This window comes from Siniperca chuatsi, linkage group LG12, assembly GCF_020085105.1.
Source record: "Siniperca chuatsi isolate FFG_IHB_CAS linkage group LG12, ASM2008510v1, whole genome shotgun sequence".
NCBI classification, from domain to species: Eukaryota; Metazoa; Chordata; class Actinopteri; order Centrarchiformes; family Sinipercidae; genus Siniperca; species Siniperca chuatsi.
The window spans coordinates 10,681,220-10,704,227 of record NC_058053.1 but is presented as its reverse complement, the minus strand read 5'-3'; the positions used below and the strand labels follow the sequence as shown (position 1 = coordinate 10,704,227).

At 38.8% G+C, this 23,008-nt stretch overlaps 1 protein-coding gene across 2 annotated transcripts; it reads left to right on the top strand.

Annotated features, from left to right (window-relative positions):
* Positions 1 to 1,208: 1,208 nt before the first annotated feature.
* htr1fa (5-hydroxytryptamine (serotonin) receptor 1Fa) lies at positions 1,209 to 22,224 on the top strand. 2 transcript variants are annotated; one of them, XM_044215653.1, is made up of 4 exons: positions 1,220 to 1,342; positions 10,216 to 10,289; positions 19,214 to 19,328; positions 19,648 to 22,224. In XM_044215653.1, the coding sequence occupies exon 4, from the start codon at positions 19,649 to 19,651 to the stop codon at positions 20,843 to 20,845; it is 1,197 nt and encodes a 398-aa protein (XP_044071588.1). In that variant the 5' UTR covers positions 1,220 to 1,342; positions 10,216 to 10,289; positions 19,214 to 19,328; position 19,648; the 3' UTR covers positions 20,846 to 22,224. The 2 variants fall into 2 exon arrangements, with proteins under 2 accessions (XP_044071589.1, XP_044071588.1); XM_044215654.1 differs by lacking the exon at positions 10,216 to 10,289 and having other exon boundaries at positions 1,209 to 1,342.
* Positions 22,225 to 23,008: the final 784 nt, after the last annotated feature.

The following is a 23,008-nucleotide window of genomic DNA, read 5'->3' as shown; positions in this document are numbered from 1 at the left end:
CCCAGCTAAATAAACAGCAGAAAGCAGCAGTGCTCAGAGGGAGGTGAGTTGGGAGATTGATGGAAAATGTAACACAACACCTCCAGTTCGAGATCAGGAGCCAGCTCATTTTATAACCAGTGTTTTCCAAGTCCCTAATTGTGACCATCATCCAAACCCCTAATATAACCAAAATTACATCCACAGGCTCGTTTTACATTAAAGCATTTTCTGGTACCTTCCATATTTGTTTCGACTCTTTAACGGACCTTTATATCGCCGCTCTGCATGAAACCTTCACAGATTTCACACTTTCTCTGTAAAATAAGTGAATGTATTACTGTGATACTGTGAACTAACTTGTTAATGTGAGCAAAGTGCATATTTTAGACATGGTGTACTGTTGCTATAAATTCACACAGCCTCTTCTAAAGAGCATTTCATGTACCCCTCTTATGTTCGACACAAGTATAAGTTCAGATGTCCACAATAAAAACCAAACTGCATCCCACTGGAGCTACTACACATTTACATCAAATGAGGACATTTGTCAACAGATCTTCACATTACATTATGAAACATTATGAAAAAGTGACTTAATTTATCCTCAGAAATGTTTCAAGATAATCCTGAAAGTTCAGCTGGTCATAACCCTCATAAAATACTGTTCTGCTTAAATAACCTACTACAACACATTTTATATTCATGACTTATCATTTTCATGTTTAAATACTCAATAGATTAATAACAAAGAAGTATTAACTTATATTAGAAATCATGAAACCATGAGAACTTCTGGTAAAAGAAGAAAATCACTTGAAGGGGATAGTAATGTCTAGTTTTCAATAGTTTGATCAAATATTTTAGTTTAGTATTTGTGTGTGACTACATACATAAATACAATACATGCATATCCTCTTTTTTACACCTCTTCTTTTAAGCCCATTTCCACCATATGGGATCCAAAATTAGGCTTCATGAATAATAAATAGTGAGATTAGAATGAGGTCACAATGAACCACAGACACATATGCGACCTTTATGGTGTAGCTTATCAAGTATTACAGACAATGTCATATTGACTTGTTAGAGAACACGCTTGTCTCCTTATTAGCCTTGGTTACTGGAGGGTTGTTATTACTCTTATCTTGTCTTCACACCTCCTCCTTATTGACGCACCTCTCTGAGCTCTGTCTATGGCCAAGAAGCGCGCTCTCGTCTGCGCGCCTCCCCCTCCGTCGACACAGTAAACGGGTGTCGGCGTGAACGTCGCTGAGCTGTGAATGGACTCTAATGGGGAATGTAATATTCTTCTGCCACTGCCTGGTTTCTTCTGTCATTTTACCTCTGCAACGGAAGCCGGGTAAGTTAATATTTTGCCGGTTGTACATTCATTGAGAGACAGGCTGGCATGCAGTTTCTGAATTTATGGACCAAAATTGGGAAGTAGTTTCCTGACAGGCGCTTTATGCGATGTGTGCGAATGAGGTTTAATTGATAAATATGCTGTTGTCATCTTAATTGGCTTTTGAATACTGTACTCATCAACGTTGTCTCTGTAGGCTACATTTGTAACAAGCAGAGCGCCCACTTTGCCTCCACCTTTGTGCTGAGCATAACTATTTTCATGCAATAATACCATAAAGTCAGGGCTGGATGATCCCATAGACTCCAGCATAATGTATCTATGCATCTGTATCTTTCTAAAATTTGTATTAACGTGTCTGTGGAGTTGGATCCAATCACAGCTTCATTTTTCCCTCTCAGATCTAAGACAGTGATTACTGCACATGATAATCAGAGTGTGCTTTTAATTATGTAAGAGAGAACCCAAAAAAACAAATATAGCTGCTAGCTGTATAGAGTGATTTGTATTGACTGACTATTGCCAGGATCTTTACCAGACCTGGCTCACCAAGAGGGAATGATGATGAGGAGATTCCTCTTCTTCTGGAGGGTTGATCTGAAAACAAAGGCTCTCTAGTGGTTGCATATATGTATTTGTGAATGTCCAGTATGTCCACATACTGTATCTGCTCAAAACTTACTTTATTAAAAGTAAGCATCATGCCCTCCAAATACCTGCTGGAATTCACATGGGGATCTGTTTTGCTGCAGTGAAATGGTTCTTTGACCAGCAGCAGGTCCACTTAGGGAGCTTTCCTGGACCAACACATGGAAGATCAAACCCACAACATCATACGAAGTGTGGTCAAAAAGGAGCGTGTGTGTGGTAGTAATAATATGAGAAAGGGAGAGCATTGCATGTGAGGGGAGTGTGTGTGTGCGTTGCAGCATTTGTGCAGATTTCAGTTACTATCGGTACGATAAAGAGACAGTGAGGGACAGTGAGGGAATCACAGGGTGTGTGACTTGCAGGCTTTTTCATGTATAGTCTCAAGGACCGTGCATGTGCACACATCTGAATGTGTGTGTGTGTGTGTCCATGCAACCCAGTCAGTATTGGCCAATTTTGCAAGATCCCAGATTAGGTTCAATGGCAACGTATTTTAATGCCCAATGAAAATATTTTAAATATTCTTGCTTTCTTCAGTATCTGTGTATGGCAGCTATGGTATATTTAAGGTTAGGGGAAAAACCACGGGTATGGTAAATATACTATGGTTTTGGTTTCGGTTATGCAACAAAAACTCTTAGGGAAAGGTTGTGGTTACAGTTAATAGAAATTGCAGTTCTGTGATGGGATGCAAACTCTGATTTTCTGCATGAAAATTGGACACGCTACATGCCTGTCCACCATCCAACCTCTACGCACTTTCTTTCTACCGCTCTACATAAAGGACACGCCACTTCCTGCAGTGGCTCTGAACACTGGTATTGGATGTACATATGGACATAACTCCCAGGATACTGAGCTGGTTCATGCATGGCCACACTGCAAAGCCGTAACAGCTCTAGGATGGTTTTTAATTTATGTACAATAAAGCCAACCATTTCCTTGCAGTGGAGGACAGTATTGAGGACCCTTTCATTTAATGACTTGAAATATTGAAGGTCTCGACACTAGGCTCGTTTTGGCCGAGGAGGAACATTTACTTACTTAATTACAGTTGGGGAGTTATCTTGGAAGGAAAAATAATAAGACACCAGTGATGAGTAGCAGAGTCAAACCAAGGACACATTGTGGCTGCTGATGATAAGAGGCCATGGAGGAGCGAGCATATGAGGATGCACCAAACCCACTTTTGAGACTGATACTGATGCTTGAACTCAGGTTATTGACCCAGTGGTCTTTTTTTTTTCATTTGAGTGGAACTGTTTAGGATAATTATTTTATGTTTAATATGGGACTGTAGCTACACATGACTTCTTAACTATAAGTGGAGACGTTGGTATTGGTGCCAATACCAATCATTTATATACAAAACACATTTGGAGACAGGAATCTCACCAGTAACTGTGTATTTAAAATCTTTGTATTCCTTCCATTTTTGTGCTCCCTTTGGGGATCATTAAACCTTGATATCTCTCAAGCTGACACATTTGATGTCAGACAATTGCAAAGAAACAATCCTAGTGGCCATTTTATTGAGGGAACTTTGCATGCTTACGTCCTAAAACTGCACTTCCTTTACAGCTTTAATAGTAATAATAATATTCATTTACATATTACTTAAAAAGGTTAGAAAGTGCTTTACAAGGAAAAAACAGTGAAGGCCATAAAAATTGAGGCAAAAGCAATAACAGCAATCAAAACATGAAACACGAGGAGAATAAAAGCCAATTTAGCAACACCAAATGGAAAACATAAAATAGAAAGGGTGCAACAGTAAAAACAGAAACATACTGTATGTCATGCATTCACAAAAGCTCTCCACTCCACTAATTCTCCCAGAGTGCATTACAGTTGTCCAGGTGAGAAAAGATAAAAGCATCTTTACAACTTTATGTAAATCTGCATATTACATCAATATTTTCACATCATTGACCCCAAAAGTGAGAGGTGGCAAATTTGAGAAATCCTGAGTGGTGATTTCAGTGACAAGCGAGAGAGAAAAGCTCTATGCCTCTACTGAATCACCTGTTAACTGGGTGTTGTGGCATTGTGCTATGAATATTTTGCAAACTTTGACTTGAATTATAACCTGTGACAGCCAACAGGCAAACAAAATACTGTAGATGAGCCAATTTGAAGGTGTAGAAGACACCTTATAAGCAATATAAGGTTGCTTATATTTACAATGATGTTTAAAGAGTATTTCCACTCTGTATATTTTGTGCTCGGGTTAATGTGTTTTGTTTATAGCCTAGTGGAACTCATTGCTGAACTAAAGGTTTATTGATCTGAAATAAGACTTTGTTTAAATGTTAAAAGGTTTATAATATTGTTTGTTTATATGGCTGGTACATGGACAACCTACACAGCTCAATATGTTTTAATTAGACCCACTGTTTCTGTTTTTATACCGCTTGTTTTGCTCATACCTTACCATAGCTATTTGCACTTTTGTTAATATCAAATAATGCAACCACCCTCAAAGTAGAGGGCTTTATGTTCTTTGACTGGATGGGAGTGTTTGTTCGCTGGCTTTTACTCTTAAATTTAAGTTAAGTCCTTTCCTGTGACAGAGTTGTCTTTACCTCAGAACATAATTTCATTAGAACAAATGCAGTTTGTGAGGCTGAAATGCTCTTCTCTTACGGTCCTACCATGTACTTTAGATTGATGAGAGGAGGACATTTTTCAAAAAAATCTTGGCTTGTGTAGCTTTTAAGAAAGGCCTTTTAACTGAGTTTGCTCTTGGTGTCTTTCTATTTCCCCCTAGCTAACAAAGCTCAGACAGATATCTGATGTACAGCTTTTCACTGACATGTCACAGAGGCGAGAGCCTCCATCAAAATCTGTCTGGATACATCTTAGCTATTCATGTCAGACAATGAAAATAGGCCTTTTTGAGCTTTCTGGTTCCCTTATGTGTCTGCTAGCACTGCCTATTGTGAAAGTAACTGCATAAATGCTTCTCAGCTACCTTAAAAGGCCCATAGTCTTCAGGAATCAATCTTTAATTAATTGTCAACAATCCATGACAGATGAGAATTCAAATTAGACGTTCTTATGCCAACGTTAGCTGCCAAAAGTATGCAAATCCTAGACAGCTCTCATTGTTTTTTCATGGATCTTTGAAGCCATTTGAGGGGTCTTCAAAACCAAGACAGCATAGAAAACATACCAGTACTACTTGTTTGTTTGTGTGTGTGACAGTAACAGAATAAGAGACAGGTGGAGGGAGCACCTATTTGCATGATGTTATCTTGTTAGCAGAAATTAATTCTGGGGTTACACAATAACTTACTATGTAAAGGTGAACTACAAGCTAATGTTTAATAACCTGTAGGGGCTGTAGGGGCTGAGGTAGACCTGAAGAGACAATCCATCAACTGACCACATCTAATAGAGTGATCCCTGTCTGAGAGATGGTCTCTCCCCAGGGCTCTTACAGGAAATCGACTCCTAATGGAATAAGAGTAAAAGCCTAATGCCCCACTAGCGCCGCCCAGAGGCTACAATGTCTATTACATTTCACAAAACAAGAATGTTGGATGGAACTGACAGTTTTAAGACACAAAAGGCTCATCCGCTATAATCCGTACGCATCCTTTTGCGTTAGAAAGAATCTTACTAAACTGGGGCCTGTTTCACCAAATTTGCAACATGATAATTTAATCCTGTTAATTTTGACACATTTCACCAAAAAAATAAAATAAAATAAAGTCCATAATTGAGCACGTCAGTGCCCTGTAGGATACGCAAATTTATCTGCAATTGAGTGACAAACTGCGTGTGAACAGTGTTTTCGTAGCCTCGCTAGCCTCACAGCAATCTTGGTTGTTTTTTTGTTTCCAAGTGAGAAATCAGATTCTACTTAATTTTTTTAATAAAAATATGTTTTTCCCCCTTGTCATGCACACTCCCCTGCAATGGCTCTATCTATCTAATCATAACCAAAACTAAAGATGTATTTAGTTGCAAAGTCAAACATTTCCACTCAACAAGTTCTCTAAATTAGATGACAAAATACGTTGTTTTCCCATGCCCTCTAGAACGACACAGTGAAGCAACTTTTTGATCTGACGCCCGTATCAGCAGGAAGACATCGTTTGTCTGTGCCTTCCAAATCACTGTTGAAAAATACATTTGTTTTATGATGTGACAACACTATGGTCAGGTTTAGGCACAAAAACAACTTGGTAAAGTTTAAGGAAAGTTCATGGTTTGGGCTAAAAATAAGTACTTTGTTATGGTTAAGGGACCTTCGTTGTCATGGTTACAATAATAAACGCTTGGTTTTAGTTATGTAACGATCGTGGTCATGCTTTAAAAAACAAAACAAAGTTGACTGTCGGAAACGGGAATCAAACAGCACTCTCCTGTGTTAAAGTACGATTTTTTGATGACCCATCCATCCACCCCAGCATCCTCCCGATGCAGACTTTGTCGCTCTATAACAACGCCATCTGACTTCCTCATTTCCTCCTGTCATAATTACTACAGCTAGAGGACTTTGTCACTTGAACATAAACATACTGTATGTTGTTTTGGGGCACTTGCTGAAACTACTGATGCTATCATCTTTCTTGGGAGGACAGTCTATTTCCAGTTTATCCACAGGATAAGGCTATTTACAAAAGAGTTTCCCCTCAGGGATCAATTAAGTATTTTTGATTCTGATTCTGATTTTATCTCTTTATTATTATCAGCAAATCCTGTGACATTAACAAAACCCACTAACCAGGTTTGTCAAGATAGCCACAGCCTGAAACACAATATGTCTCAGTGCCATAGCGCTCCATTGATGTCCATTGTAACGCCACATGATTAACAAGTCGTCCAAGCTGCTAACAAGAACAAACAGTGGAGTTTATGTCTGGCTTCCATATTTATTACATCCTGCAATTACTTTCCCATCTGTCAAGTTCTGATATATTTATTAATAATAGATCAGAACCAGAACCAAACAACAAGCACAAAGTGGCTTGTGGATACTGAGAGCTGGTAAGGCTACACCAGTTGTGTTTTCCAAACGTAGGTACAGAAAGGATGAACTTCTCTGTGGTTTTTGAAGGACAGACAGACTGACCAACCAGCATCACCATCCTTAAAGCTGTGTTGCTAGGATGGTAAAAAAAATCTATATGTCAGAATGAAATTAACAGCAGTGCAACGTACATAATTTACTCTGCCTACATATGCCTTTATGTAATACATAAAGGCCATTAAAATAGGATCCACACAAAGGACTCATCTCAGAGCTTCTGTCAAATCACACACTTGACATCTATGAATACTGATGGTTGAAATTCCAGCTCTTTGCTTTGATTGTTGGCTGTACTCATTGTTTTCCTCACAAATATTAGCCTGGTGTTTGTTGTGACTTTGATCACTTTTATTTGTGCTGATTTTTGGGTGAGCAGAGCCATTCCCACAAACACAAAACGCTAAGTCAAAGATCAAAGCCAATATGTTAGGTTATTGCTTGGTGAAGACAGGACTCAGGGGCACACTGTTGCAAGTCCAGCCTTGAATGGCAGATACAGTAAGCGATGCATTCTGAAAAGGAGTTCAGTGCTCTCCTATTAAAAAGGCCAACAGGTTTGAATACAAATTTCAGAGAGGCTTTTCCCAGTGGCTCTCTGCAGTTTGGGTTGGGAACGACTACCAATTATTAAATCCCTCTGCTTGTAATTCCATTTTCGGTTCAGTTTCAGCTGCAGACTGGCACACAAGCTATCTGTCAATTCAGGAGTTCTTCATGGACCATTGAGTGTAAAACTGTTGAATACATTCTGAATGCTTGATAAATGAACAGTACTTGATCTGATGTTGCAAAAGTGATGCGCCCAGTTTTAGTGCCTCAGCTGATTCACACGCGTAAGAGTGTTTCAAAAAAATGTATTTAATTGTGCAGCACTTGTCCATAACTCATTCCATGAGAATTCGCAGTGACCTCAACGACTCATTCCAGTTACTTTCAAAGCTGTTAACTTCATAAGTGTGTGAGGGTTGAAGATGCAGGCAGGTTAATGTGTGCGTGAGTATTTGTATTGTCATTGCCACATCAGTTTTATGAACTTCTTACAATGTGCACCACATCACTCTCTTTCTAGCTATACTGCATAAGTATGAATGAAAAAGCACAGTAAGTTTGTGTGTTTTGGGTGTGTGTGTGTGTGTGTGTGTGTGTGTGTGTGTGTTTATAAGACACAGAAAGACAAAGGTATAGATGAACATTGGGTACCTCTTGTTGTGTTGCCTAAAGAGTTGCCTGTTTTGTTTTCTGCCAAAGCATATCTCTTGCAAGTTTGTCCCCTGAGCTTTTTAGGCCCAATTGTATTGCTCTCTATCTGTACTGGAAAGGAGTGACACAAACTGTAGGGAATCCCATTTATAAAATATTTTTTACATTGGCTGATTTAAACTGTGTTTGTTTGGAATGTATAAAACTACCCTAACTCAAACGTTATCAACAGAAAATCCAAGGCATGCTGCACTACAGATGTTGGCCAGGAATTAATAAAATAATTAGTAAACTAATAAAGGTTTGGTTTGAGTTATGGATAAAGTACATTAGGTATTAAATGGGAAGGAGTTGTTGTTTAATGAGCATTTCCTAATCTATCATCATTCAACAATTAGGAAATTTAACTTCTGACCATAAAGGGTTGGGTTGGTCAAGGCTGGGTTTACAAGAAGCATCCATTAACTGACTTCCTCACTGGCTTATTTACAATTAAACTAATATCACTGCCCATCATTTTAGAGGGATCTATGGTTTAAATTGTGACAGTATAGTATTGTGACATTATATTGTTGTAGACTTTCTCAGCTCCCAAGTTCGCAGAATTGAATACATATAAATAATAGAGTGAGGTAAATAAATGACAGGGATATAAAATATAACGAACTTTGTATGTTTTCTGTGTCTCCAAATTTTGACCATTCAACATGGGCTGATAAAATAAAGTGTTGCATGCTCCTGCTAACCTGTTGTTTACTCATGTTTTTAAAAACATAGAAAATCCAAGTTATTTGACAAAATATTTCAGATTTAAGCAAGAAATTAAAAAATAGCAAGTTATAAGTGCATTTTTTACAAATACTGTTACCTTTTTTTAACAATTATGGACCATATGTCCTCCATCCTCTATCAGGAACCTCCTCCGCACATTAGGAACTAGTCCATTTAGAGATGGCTCTAGTCTGCAGAAACTTTAGAGTTTGTATCCCACAGTGATAATCCAATGATGTATCAGATACAGCTCTGGCATTTCAGATACAGTCCGTCATTGTCTATATCATACAAACAAAAAGAAAAATAGCTTATGTTGCATGGAAAATTAGAGTGTAACAGCATGAGTATATGAGGACATATATACCAATGTTAACCTACCATTTCAGTGACCAGTTCAAGTCACTACTGCCTGAATTGGTTGTTTTACAGAATTGAACTACTGAAAAGAATTGCTTTATGCATAAGCACATTTCCACATTATCCAGCATCATTTGTCTTATCTGTACTTACCTCTTTGGCATGTGTCTTGCACTGCAGTAATGTGAATTTTTCTCTTAACTGTATGTGCTTACTGTATCTCATATTTAATGTTAATGATTTCAGTGTTAATCCTTTCAGTAACTGCTTCTTTTAAACTTTTAGTACCAACAGAACTATCAAGTTAAACTTTCTAAAAGAGAATTAAAATGATTTAATGCATTCAATAATGAATTAAAGATAATAAAAATGAATAATTAAATTCATGGTGTTAGAGAGTGGTAGAGCTGAATTTGAAGAAGAAGAAAAAACAAGCAATACATATCATTGCATCATGTTGTTTCTTTTTGCAGTGATCTTTCACCCAAGCTGGGAGGATCAGGAGTCGTCAGAATCCAACCAATCAGTAACTTACAGTAGAAGTTCACCACTCCAAGATGAGGGACTAAAGGGAACAACTGATAGGATCTGACTATTAAAGACCATTTGTACATATAAACTCTAAAAGTCACGTGTGTAATCTAGCATATTATAAATGTTAGAAATGTCTTCAAGGTATATTTGCCAGTGGTGAACTGAGCAAAGGCTAAAGGACTCTGATAACGTAATTAAATTGGTCATTTGCAATGTATTCAACCCCTGCAGCTATGTTAAATTCATTCTCCAGCTTATTTCAATTCTAAACCTGCATGCTGCTGCACTCAAAGCCTTTTCTCTCACCTTGCAGGTTTTAATCACTCATCTGTTTCCAACAGTGGAGAGCATGCAGCTTGAGTCAGCAGCATATGAGAAGACAATTCGGTAATTGAATTTACCTTTTTCAGAATGTTTATAATTTTTTTCTAGAGATCCACCTAGAACAATGGGTGCCAAGAAACTGCTCCTTTTCTTTTTTTATCGCCCAGTTCCTGTCCTGCATCAGTACATTTTCCAACATCACCCTAATTAAAACATTTCTTACCAGAATGAGGCTGTAATTTCTGCCAGTCTGACCTTGATCTGCACCAAACAGCTACAAGGAGACTTCCTGAAAAGATGGGTCAATTTCCAAGCCTAACTCTTCCTGACTTCTGAGACATCAGAGTTTAGTGTTGAACAGCAACCTTTTTAATTCAAGAAACGTCTAAATTCACATTATCCTTCTCATAGTGTTGATGTTTGCTAGATGTCAGTATGAAACAGAGTAGTAGTGCAGTAGTGGGATAAAAGAGGACATACCAATAAAGGACATTTCCGCATGAACAATGTTTTTTCACATGAGTTTTTTCCCATCAGTTTAGCCATTTGCTTCATTGCCTCCACCCAGTCCATTTACACGAAGGTGCCCTCGTTACCGGGTAACTCTTGTGGAAATAAATGAACATTGGCAGAGGATATTAGCTCCTGCTGGTTTGAGGAACTATGCATGAGGTGCACTTAAATGAAATTCATGTGGCTGATTATATCAGTATTTAGGCTAGGTGTGTGTGTTTGTGTGTGTTTGGGGGTTGTTTATGTTATTTTCACATAACTTTGAAATGATGCAAAATGTTTATTAATGATACTCAAAACTGCTGTTTCTATACACCTAAGCATAAGTCTATGCATATAAATATGTGTGTGAGTACATGTATGCTTGGTCGTAACATCCACTAGGGCCAGGGGACATGCCCCCCCCCCCCCATACACAGTTTTCGAAATTCCGTTTTTGACCCCCCACATTTTTTAATCCAGCGGAACGCCATGGTAGCTCTGATACTCTAACGTTGGGTCCACTTGATTAGTCTACTAACCCGGTGTATACCACCAGGGGTAACCAATGTGCTTATTTTAGATAAATTTGATGGCAAACTCCACACAGCTGATGCAACACCGGTGTATGCCGGGATAGTAATCAAGTGGACCCACTCTCGCACTGTGAGTCGCAGACAGATTGTGACAATAGTGGTAACGTTACTGGTAGAGTTTTGCGATATGAGCGTCGCCAACAACAGCATGTTTGATGAATTGATCTGTCATTGATTAATGGACTGTAGCTAGTGCAGCTAGTACACAGAAAAACGGAACAACATTCCTCCAGGACCATGGTGCAATAGAATAGAACAACACAACACAGAGCCACATGAGACTACACAGAACCAACTAACTACACAGACCTACACAAGACTACAAAAATTACACACGTGCACAAACAGTGCAAGACCAAGCAAAAATACTAAGACAGTGCAAAAACTAGTGCAAAAAGATAGAACAATATAATAATTAAAAGTAGCTGTAAATATAAAAAAGAGTAAGTGTAAACATAATTGCTGTACAATCAGCGCAAGACTGTGCAAAATTACAAAAGATAAAAAAACTGCTGTAAATGTAAACATAAAAAATACAGTGTTAGCAGGAAGAATGCAGGTGGTCATTTCAGTACTTCCAAGGGGAGTGGAGTGGTGTATCATCATGTCATTTACTTAAGTACAAATCTGAGGTACTTGTAATTTACTTTGAGTTTTCTAGTATTGCTTCTTCTTCAGGGGAGTTACAATTTTAATTCATCAAGACCATACCTTTCCACTTTAACAGCATGATTAGTGACCCTAATAGCTGTAACATTTGGGCATCAGACCATTAATTATATCACACTACACACCCACTATGTTACATATTTAAATAAATACTCTCATAAATTCAAAATATCATGTTGCTCTTTAACCCTAATCTGGTGAGAGATAACAACATCTGCTCCTTCCTGGCAGTTACTGTGGGCAAACAGATTTCTTTGAAGTAAATGGCACGGATCATATGTCAGACTCCAGTTTCAGCCTTCTGACAACCCACATTTTTATCTCCAAATTATATTTCATTTAGAGGCTGTTAGTAATAATATGACAAATTAAAACACTATTTCCAGAGAAATGCATCATATCCTGTCATGCCCACCTGATTTACCATATTTAATATCTGGTTTTGTTGAGGTCTTGTTGGTAAATAGTGTGTTTGTGTAAAGACTCACATCCTATACTGGTGAAGTGTAGGATGTAAGTCTTAGGAGAAATCATCTTCATTTTTCTGAAGCTAAATGAAATAAAATACACCCTTTAGCTACATCATGTGATAAAGGCAAAAGGATGCATGGCACACTAACCTCTTGTGGGTTAGCCCCCAAGCTACACACTTTCTAGTTCTTTTTGTTTGTTATTATTATCAGCAAATCCTGTGACATTAACAAAACCCACTAACCAGGTTTGTCAAGATAGCCACAGCCTGAAACACAATATGGCTCATGTTTTCTGCTCCAACTCAGGGTGCTCACAATAATGAATAAATAATTGTACCTTTGACTTAAACTGGCTGTTGTCAAAACACATTTTAAAGGGGTATACATTATGAACATCTATGTGGGCCACAATTAAATAAATAGCGCATACTACTTCATGTGGTATGGATAAGCAGATAATTTATAAATGTGCCAATGTATTGTAAAATCATTTGAATTATTTAAATTCCAGCTATTAAGCTAGACAAACATGTATTCATTCATAGTTGACAGAGTTTTATTGGAGTTTATTTTAATTTCTTTATAGCAACTTTTCATTTCATAACAACAGTTTTGGGGCAGCTGTGGCTCAGCAGGTAGAGTGGGTTGTCCATTTACCAAAATGCAGTCCATTTTCCCATTGACAGTCAATTAGATAGACACAATCACAACAACTACCAGCTAGGTCATGCACACAAGGACAATGAGGTAGTGCACCAGCTTTTTGGTTGGTAAATCCGCAACACGCAAGTTGGGTGACCCCTTCAGACCCAAAGGGGTCTAAACATGTGATTTTGGGATATATAAATAAAACTGATTTGACTGAGGGGCTGTGTAATGTTTTGAAATATGTAATGAAATCTAAGCATTTTTACAAATCTGTCTACAGACAACCAATATTTTTAAGTTTTTGTGAGATTGAGCTGACAAATTTTGCTTTAAAATAGGCCCAGTAGGTCTCCATTCATCTCCATTACGCCTGGATGGTAGCAGAAGTTTATAGAAGTCTAGCTACGCAAAGGCAATGCCACACAAAGCTGTATCCCACAGTAACCTGGTGATTTGGACATAGAGAGATGATTGGTGGGACTGGGCAGTTGTGTTGTCAGGATGTTCAGTGATGAGAGGAAAGTCATTTTTCATGCAACTGTGGATGTCCAGTGCCTCCCACAATGTCGCCATCTCCCAAATGAGTTTGCAATGTGAAAACTAGGAGAATACAGAGTATTAACTGAATAGTTTTATGTTTGATGTGTGATTGTTTTGCTGTATCTTGATTTAAAGGCACTTATATGTATCACTATCTGCCACAAAGTAAAAAAATGTTCAAATCCTGTAGGGGCTTTGATCAAGGTAAACAGTGGATCAGCGTGTTCATTGACAATGTGCTTTTTATGCAGCGCTTTCAAATTAAAGACAGCATATCAAACATACTACCAGTCATGCTGCCTTCAAACGACTCAGTCAATTTAAAGGGACTGCCTTCATGGAGTCTGAAAGAAGACGACAGATGACAGACACTAGTAACAATTTTAAACTGCTTTAAGCATGTATTGCTGTAGTCGCATTAAACTTGATGTGGATCCAAATACAAGCACTGATTGGAGAATCTCTCTTATTCACTGCTCACTGGAAAAAGGCTTGAGCGGATGCTTTTTCCTATAATTATGGAAAATGTCTAATCAGTATCTATTTGCTGTACCACATGCTACAGTATTTATGCTCGCTGGTGAAACCACCAAAGTATGAGCTGTGTTTGGGAAGTTACTTTGTAGGTATTACTATACAGTTGTAATGAGAATACTGTAGTCATTACTCAAGGAGGAAATCAATCCTATTACTTGTACTTTGTAGAAGTCATGCCAATCCTGAGCTGTCATTTGTGTCTGACAGACGCTGATTGTACCGTAGACATGGGAAACATTACCTCCTCTTTGCAGCCTGATACAAGCCTTTTCAGTTCTCCCTGTTACTGCTGCACAACTGGGTGAAAACTAATCTCAGCCTGTTTAGCAGTGATTGAGTCAATCCCCCTATCATCTGTAAGAAGACAAGGTGCAATTCTGCCATTATGTTTCACATCTAAATGCAAGTGCTTTGACACAGTGCTTTGTCAAGTTTGCTTTCTGTGGACAGCTAATTCTGACCGACCAGACTCAACTTACATTTAATGGTGAAATGAAGATTATAGTTTCTGTACACACTGTAAGCTACATTGTCACATGTCACCAACTTTCCAGAAGCATAATGTATTAGTCATTCGTAGTGTAGATATTTGTAATGGCTGCATGTATGTGGCTTCATTCAAATTAGGCAGTTTAATCTAATGTATGAATGTATTTATCAGCCTAAAAGTTCACAATAGTGAAGTTTAAGTCTATACTGCATTAAATTTCAGGAAGATTCCGTCTTAAAAATTAATTCCCGTCTGAGGTTGGGCACGCATAAACCAACTGCACAACAGCTACAGGAGATAGACATACAGACCTACAGATGCTTACAATAAGGACGAGTAGCTCCTGTTCAGCACAGTAGGCTGTTTCACTTATTATTCATTTGGATGTTTTTCAATGAGGGAGAAGTAGTAGATGTAATTTTAAGAAATTGTAACAATCTAATGTTAAATACCAAACATTTACACACAGTATGAAAAAAAATGTGTGCAATGTACATATCATCTACAGCAATTGAAGCTAGTTCACACAACTCAATCACAACACTGACTGCATTAAAATAATTAACATTATCCATTTTTGTGGACAAATTCAATGTTTACTTTGATGAGTGAGCAGCGAGCTATCGACTTTATGCCACCTATCATCACCTACACCTGCATATACTGTACCTGGCATTATAACACCTGTAGTAGTAGCGTATTGAATGAAAAAAAAAAAAGATGCACCACCTCTGGTGAGTGCTTGGACCAATTCCATCAACTTGAGTCCTCAGGGGGCATCTCACCAGCTGATACTTCTGCATGAAGCAGGTAGAGAGAGCTGACAGTGGCATGGTGTGCGTCCGCTTGTGCAGTGAAATCCCAGCTGTGATACGTATGAAGTGATCCAGTCATGCTTGAAACGAGGACACAGGTTAATGAGTGAGAACAGTGACTGCTGCAAAGTGGACATGACTAGTTTAGTCCACTCAGGGTAATTGGAACAATATCAGCCTTTTGGGAAATGCAGGTCAGTGAGTGTGAGTCACTAAAAATTAGCAAATTGGCAATTAGCACATATATTGTCTTTTAGTCACTTGTCATTATAATCCCAATTTCTTTTTATTAATCCTTGATACAGAGCAACATTTTCTTAGTAGTGGTATCATCTGTCAAAATGTGATTAAAAATGTATCACAGTTGAATGAAAAAAAGAACATTAGAATATTAGGGAAATGTCTAGTACAAGTAGTTAGCCCTATACTGAGCCCTTTACTTCATATCATCCCATGCCATTACCATTTCCCAAAAATACAGTTTATTATGTTACTTTGTCATGATCATGTTTTAATGTTGGTTGCAGAATGGTAGAATTCATCTTTACTTTCACTTATATTTGACATTTATTTCAAGAAAAACAAAAAGACAAAAGTGTTTAATCACCTTAGAGGGAGCCCTTTGCAGTATTTCTTGTGGCCAACTTTGTCATTTACCTCCACCTCCAAATTAAATAGCTACAGCAGATGAAAATAAGTAAACAGAGCAAATAAATGAGAGTAGCCGTGCCCTCTTATGGTGCTACATTTAGTCATCTATTTTGCATCTTTCCAGAGCTGTCAGTCACACAATGAGCTTTCACACAACTCTCCTCCTTCACAACAACACTTAGCAGCTTGATGTCCTGCCTGGGCCAAACTGTTTGTGTTGCAGAGATTGTACTCCATGTGATAGATGCAGCTTCCCTGTTCTTGTAAGAGGAGAGAGAGAGAGAGAATTAATGTCAGAGGGTCAACACTCTTTTCTGTGACTGCAAACCTTTTGGAAATTACAGTGATACTGGTGTTTGTGTGTGTGTGTGTGTGTGTGTGTGTGCGTGTGTGTACAGTATACACGTGCTGGTCTAAGGTTGGTTTCACGTTTGCATATACGTTTGAGTGAGAGACGACTAGTTGTGGATGGATTAAACAAATCTCTATATCTTCATCTCTGAATGCAGAGGAAACGTTTTAAACATGTTTCTGTTTCGTCAGCCTCCTTGTTATCTGCACGACCTGAATCTGTTGTTTGTAGACAGCAGAAGCATCATCGTGCAGTATTTCTTTTGAGCGCTGAATAAATCTGCTAATATTGCTGATCAGGGAGCCTATTCAAAGTTACTGAACAGTATCAGGGTGTGCTGCTTCTCATCTCTTATCACCCTGTCCATAATGAGTAGATAATTAATAATGTAGCAATACCATAAAAAAACTAAATTGAAAGTTACTGTATAATTTTAAAACAATGTGGCTATCAGTCAGCGAATGAAGCTCTTTTCCCTGTTCACTGAATTCCTGCAAGGGCACTGGGTTTTGTTCTGAATAAAAGCAGAGAGTAGATTCACACCGGCTCAGTGGAGCTTATCTTCAGATGGCCTTGAACAGAAAGCCTGTGTTTTAGAGCATTTCAAGACAAAAGCAGATGATTTCTTTGTTGCACATAATGACAGGCTGACAGTGTTAATGCATACTGTCAATCACTGCATATACATACAAGCATGTACAGACACACACTCTTGTAAAAACATGCCCCGCTATGCCCGATACTGTATATTTAAATATACATTTGTTCACAAACAAAAAAAAAATCATCATTTTCAGATGCACAGCTCAGAAATACATCAGTGCAGTGACATAGAGCGCAACAGAAGTGCAGCAGTAATTATCGTCTATCTCTCTGCGCAAAGTAATCTGCATATTAAGTACTGTTAGGTTTTCTTCCAAATTCATTCAAGGGTGAATGGGAAGAAGTGTAGAATTGCATTATAACACAGTGGAAGGAAATTTAATTGTCTTTAAAGACTCAAATAACAGGTATAATGAAACAAATACTCGACATTCGTCCACTTCACAGTAAAGCAATTCGTTCTGGAATAGCTGTGAAACCATTTGTATTTTAAATGTAGTTTGCAGCCAGTGAAGCATAATGAACTGTACCCGACTCTTCACAGCAAAGAGCTTTATTAGAGTGTTTGGTGAAACTTCACTTTAGGAAGTAATTTTCTTGTACCATGCCTGAAAATCAATTTTCAAACCTTTGCTAACAGGCCAGAACTGCTGTTTTCAACACTAGGTCTGGCACTATTAACAGTGAGCTGGGGAAGCAAACAAGAGTTTTATCTCCTATAATTTTTGTGTTCAGGACAAATGCCAAGTAAACCTAATTTGTTGTTAAAGAAATAAAATACACTGCTATGGTTCTTCAATAATCCAAAGGGATTTTTTGTGCCAGAGTGCTTTATAAGTACAATAGAAATGTATTATTATTTACTTTTTTTTATACAGTAAAATCATCACACTAAGCAAAGAACACCTAGGTGACTCAGTCTGGCCTAGGTGGCCAGTGCCCACACCTTGAATGAAGTAGCGAAACAATACTCATCATATGCCTCTGCACTGCTCTTGGTGAGTTTCACCTACATGTGTACTGCAAAAGGTTCTCAATATTGTCATGATGATCAAAATGATTTTACATCTGATGCTACCTGGAGCCTTTTATTTAATGTGTACTGTAGCATACTAGTAGGGGTTAGCTATGGTCCAACAGTAAAAACAAATTTTGGTTCAAGAAGGGGCTTTGGAAGTTTTCTTGGTAAAATATATTAGCAGGCACTTTGCCATGTGTTAGGGTGAACTGTGAACTCGAAATCTCTTATCTCATTCAGTTGTCATGTAGCCTTGCCACCCCGCTCACCCGCCCATACCGCCTGGGAATCAAATGGTCTCAGTAGAGACCTGACAGTCAGAGTTTGGCTGCCTTTGCTCCATCACCACATTAAGTAAAAGTACTGTACTTCTTGTGTTTCTATAGCAACAGTTCCCACTCATGTCTTCAGGATACTGAGCAATGCAGAGAGTGAAGGGAAGCTGCAATGACAATCATTCCTGAGCATTTTGATTTAATCATAGTGGTTGTTGGTAAATTAATGGTCGGCCAATATAAATATATTTCCAATATACAAAGAGTGATATTTTTGGATTTAAGCAGCCGAAACAGAATATTTCTTGCTGATGTTATATAACTTTAAATGTAAGTACATTCATGCCAATAATTCCAAAAAAGTTATCACCAAATATTAATCTTATTGAATTTGAAAAGCCTCTGAAACAGCATTTAGACCACCATGCTATGATAAAAAGAACTCAGGATAATCATATTAATAACCAAGCCAATGAACTACGTTAATAGACTGACCCTAATTGAAAGAGCAGAAATCACATTGGTGAACAGTTGATCAGTTTAGAATAAGAGCCACCGATCCAGTCTCAGAGAAAGCGATTCACATGAATTAAGTGAATTTAAATTCAAACAGACATGTAAGCATTAGGTTCTGAAAAACCATTCACTGCATTTGCAGTGATTTGTACTGTTGTGTAGGTGTTCTCGTCCTTGGCTGTACCTTTACTCTCTCGTTGCTTTTAAGTAACTCTTTTTTTTTCTCTTCAATCCTCCGTCCCTCCCTATCCGGCTCTCTCTTTCTCACAATGTCTCTGTCTTGTTCCCTCTCCCTCTCTCTCTCTCTCCCAGGTGTTGATAAGTGACAGAGGTGATGTGATGGCAGAGCTAGCAGGCAGCACAGATCAGAGCAGACTGTCTGCTGCACACTGAACCAACTGAATGCAACACGTTAGAGCATAGACAGGTACGACTGGATTGCTAGATTTTTATTTTTGGAGTTTTGGCAAACTTTTGTGGGCAAGTTGAAATAAAGGTTTTCAAAGCATTGCCAACCATTTAATGTTTCAAGACCTTGAACAAGTCCATTATCTTTAAAATGTTTAACATGTTGAATGAAAACTTTATGTATGAAGTGCAGAAAGCAAAATCAAGGGCAATAAATGTTTTGATGGAGAAGTATAGTACAATTCCTGCAACAAGTGGATATTATAGCACTAAAATGTTGACTGACAGATTATAACCAGATTAAATAATGCACAATTCTCTTTCCTTTCTGCTTGCAGAATGGATTTCCCCAATTGCACTGAAGGGGTTTTTGCCACAAGCAGCAGTGGCAATGACTCACTGGAGACCACTAAACTCCCTCCCAGTAAGGTCCTGCTTACAGTGACCCTGTCTGTACTGGCTATCCTGACTACATTCTTCAACTGCCTGGTGATCACAGCTATTGCAGTCACCCGCAAGTTGCACCACCCAGCCAACTACCTCATCTGCTCATTAGCAGTGACCGACCTGCTGGTGGCGGTGCTGGTCATGCCCTTCAGTATCATGTACATCCAGAAAGAGAGCTGGGTCATGGGCCAGGTGGTGTGTACCATCTGGTTAAGTGTGGATATCACCTGTTGCACATGCTCCATCCTGCACCTTGCTGCAATCGCCATCGACCGTTACAGGGCCATTACTGATGCAGTGGAGTACTCTCGCAAACGCACTGGGGCCAGGGCTGGGGCAATGGTGGCAGTGGTGTGGCTTTTATCCATCCTCATCTCACTTCCTCCACTACTGTGGCGGCACTACAGCGGGGATGCAGCGCAGGAAGATCAGTGCATCATCATCCACCATCACATGGCCTTCACCTTGTACTCCACCCTCGGAGCGTTTTACATCCCCCTGCTGCTCATCCTCATCCTCTATTACAAAATCTACCGGGCCGCTCAGACCCTCTATATGCGCAGGGAGGCCAGCCGGGCTAGCCGTCACTCATGTATGACCAACGGGAGCATGATCCCTTCGTCCTACCCTGCTGGAGATGGCGACGTCGATGGGGGACCTCGAAGTCCAGAGCCCATAAGCCCACCAGAAAAGTCTTTCTCTGAACCCTCAACTGAGGAACCTCCTCGTGAACGGGTGCGCGTATCGGTAAAGGCTTTCCGGTGCAAGTCGCGCCGGCATGAGTCACGTAGTGAGTCACGTCGGAGCCAGTTTTACCAAGGACCACGGATCTCAGGCTCACGGGAGCGCAAAGCGGCATCTACGTTGGGCTTGATAATAGGGGCCTTTGTCATCTGTTGGTTGCCTTTTTTTGTCAAGGAGGTGATCGTCAACACCTGCAGTTCTTGCAGTACTTCGATGGAGATGGCTGACTTTCTGACATGGTTGGGCTACCTCAACTCGCTGATCAACCCCCTCATCTACACCATATTTAATGAAGACTTCAAAAAAGCTTTCCAAAGACTCGTTAGGTGCAGTCATTACCTCTGATGGTTACAGTTATGCATGATCATACTCATACAACATCACAATACACATGTAACCAGGACGGGACAAACTAAAGGCTGGAGGTCAGAGAATACTGACTGAATACTGACTCAATGTGCCTGAGAGAGAATAATCTCAAAGAGGAAAAGGATTGAAACCCATTTATAGACACTCCACCGGGCACTTCAACAGCCTAAGTGGCACCAGCTCAGCAGTGAGCTTTGCAGCAAAGTTCCACATTGAAATCCAAGTCCCACTATTGATAGAACAGCCTGAGATTTTCTTGATGTAATTGGGGTCTTTCAAGGGACAGTGACTTGTTGGTTGTTAGAAAATGGGCCATCGCTGACCTTTTTGAGGTCTGGGATCTGAGCATTAGTGATCAGCCCCATTTAAAGGTCTTGAAATAGCTGGCCATTATATCTGTTAAATCTAATGACCTCCCCTCTATCCAGTCCAAGCTGCTATAGCTGAAATACAGAACATATGTAAAATACCACAGCATACCAAGTTGTGACTTTCTGTGGCCATGACGTTATGGGCGGTGACTTTTATCTGATTGACTGTCGCAGTGATTGTTAACAGAAATAGTTGTTGAATCTGTTATGTATTCAGCCACGTAAAACATTCCAGCAAATATATAATATAAATTTGTAGATTGTTGAAGCGTCTTGTCAGGTAATAGTAATAATACTGGCTTAATTCATTTGACAATCCGAAAGTGGGGCTGACCTTACCATGCCATGTTTTAAATGTTTAGGATTAACAGCTTAGAATGCCTTCACTGTGAAGAAAATGTTTTCATGATCTAGGACCAAATCATACCATTAATAACACATTCTTTATTATTATTAAAAAAAATAACTTGGGGACCAATATAAAAAATGAGCTTACTTCAACTTTCACTACAAAAGGTTAACTTTTGGAGAATGTATTAGGGTTCCAGGTTCTATAAGACACTGCCACTTTGATTGATGTTTTTGCACAACCATTTCCTTTCAGTTATTTCTTAAGGTAGCTATTTATTTATTTATCTATCCAGCATCCATTAAACACCCAATCCCATCCCACTCCCACACCATAGCCAGCAGCAGGTTAATGAATGTGAGAACCACCAATGGAGAAATACTCGTTAAATTAATCCCACTCAAGTACTTGGAATAGAACTACTATTTCTTTACTGCCTCCAAGAGGGCACATGATATGTTGATGGAAATATTGTGGATGAGTCAAGTGCGAGGGTGTATTGTATGCCAGAGAGATAATACAAGGTGTGTCATATGCTTACATACATCTCTGAAAGTATGACCAGTATTTATATACTGTTTCTTTCTTTGTCTCTCACTGTCTCAATAATTAATAATAAACAGTCCACATATGAATGATGTTCCCGTTTTTCTCTGACTGAATGATAATTGTCTGAGTGAAGATTTGGTAAGTGAGTGATATGGGTACAGTATATCCCCTATGCTTATGGAGAGCATGGTAGCAGGAATAACAAAAATGATAACTCATTGATAATGTGTATGTGCAAATGAATGCTGTGATATACTGCAACCCCATAATTCAGTCTGCTGACTGTTAGATGTGAAAAGACAGGATATTTTCAATATGCTGATGTGATGTTGCCACCTTGTGGCTAGCAGAAAGACTGCAGACTTTCCAGTTGGCTGTGATAAACTGCATCACTCTCTGTTACAGCCACAGCAAAGAGCTTCATGACTTGGGAAAGATGGTTTTGTTCATTTGGCCTCAACAATCAAACAAATAAAAGCAATTAAGAAAAAATGTTTCATGCTATGTTTCATGAAAAATATGTTTGCTTGTAATAGAAAAATACACAAGAAATATTCCAAAAGCAAAAAAACACAACAACTAAAAACTAAATCCCTAAATTCACTCTAGCCTATGCGTGATGGTGAATATTTTCCATTGCATCCACATCTTACCCATCCCTCCCGTCAAAGCCATTAGTTAACCTTCATTGACAGAGACACTTTTTCTTACAACAAACTTATTGTTATGATCATGTTCAAATACTGTTGTCTATTTTGAAAGTGAGGGAAGAAAAATGGCACTTTTACTCCTTTTCTCACCAGTTTGGAATTCCCAGTTCCAGTTCCACACACCAGGTGCAGGCAGCAAAGTGCTTCCTTTGGTACACAT

What these genes read in the sequence shown, in the direction of transcription:
- htr1fa (XM_044215654.1), top strand. Translation starts at nt 19,649, where the DNA reads ATGGATTTCCCCAATTGCACTGAAGGGGTTTTTGCCACAAGCAGCAGT.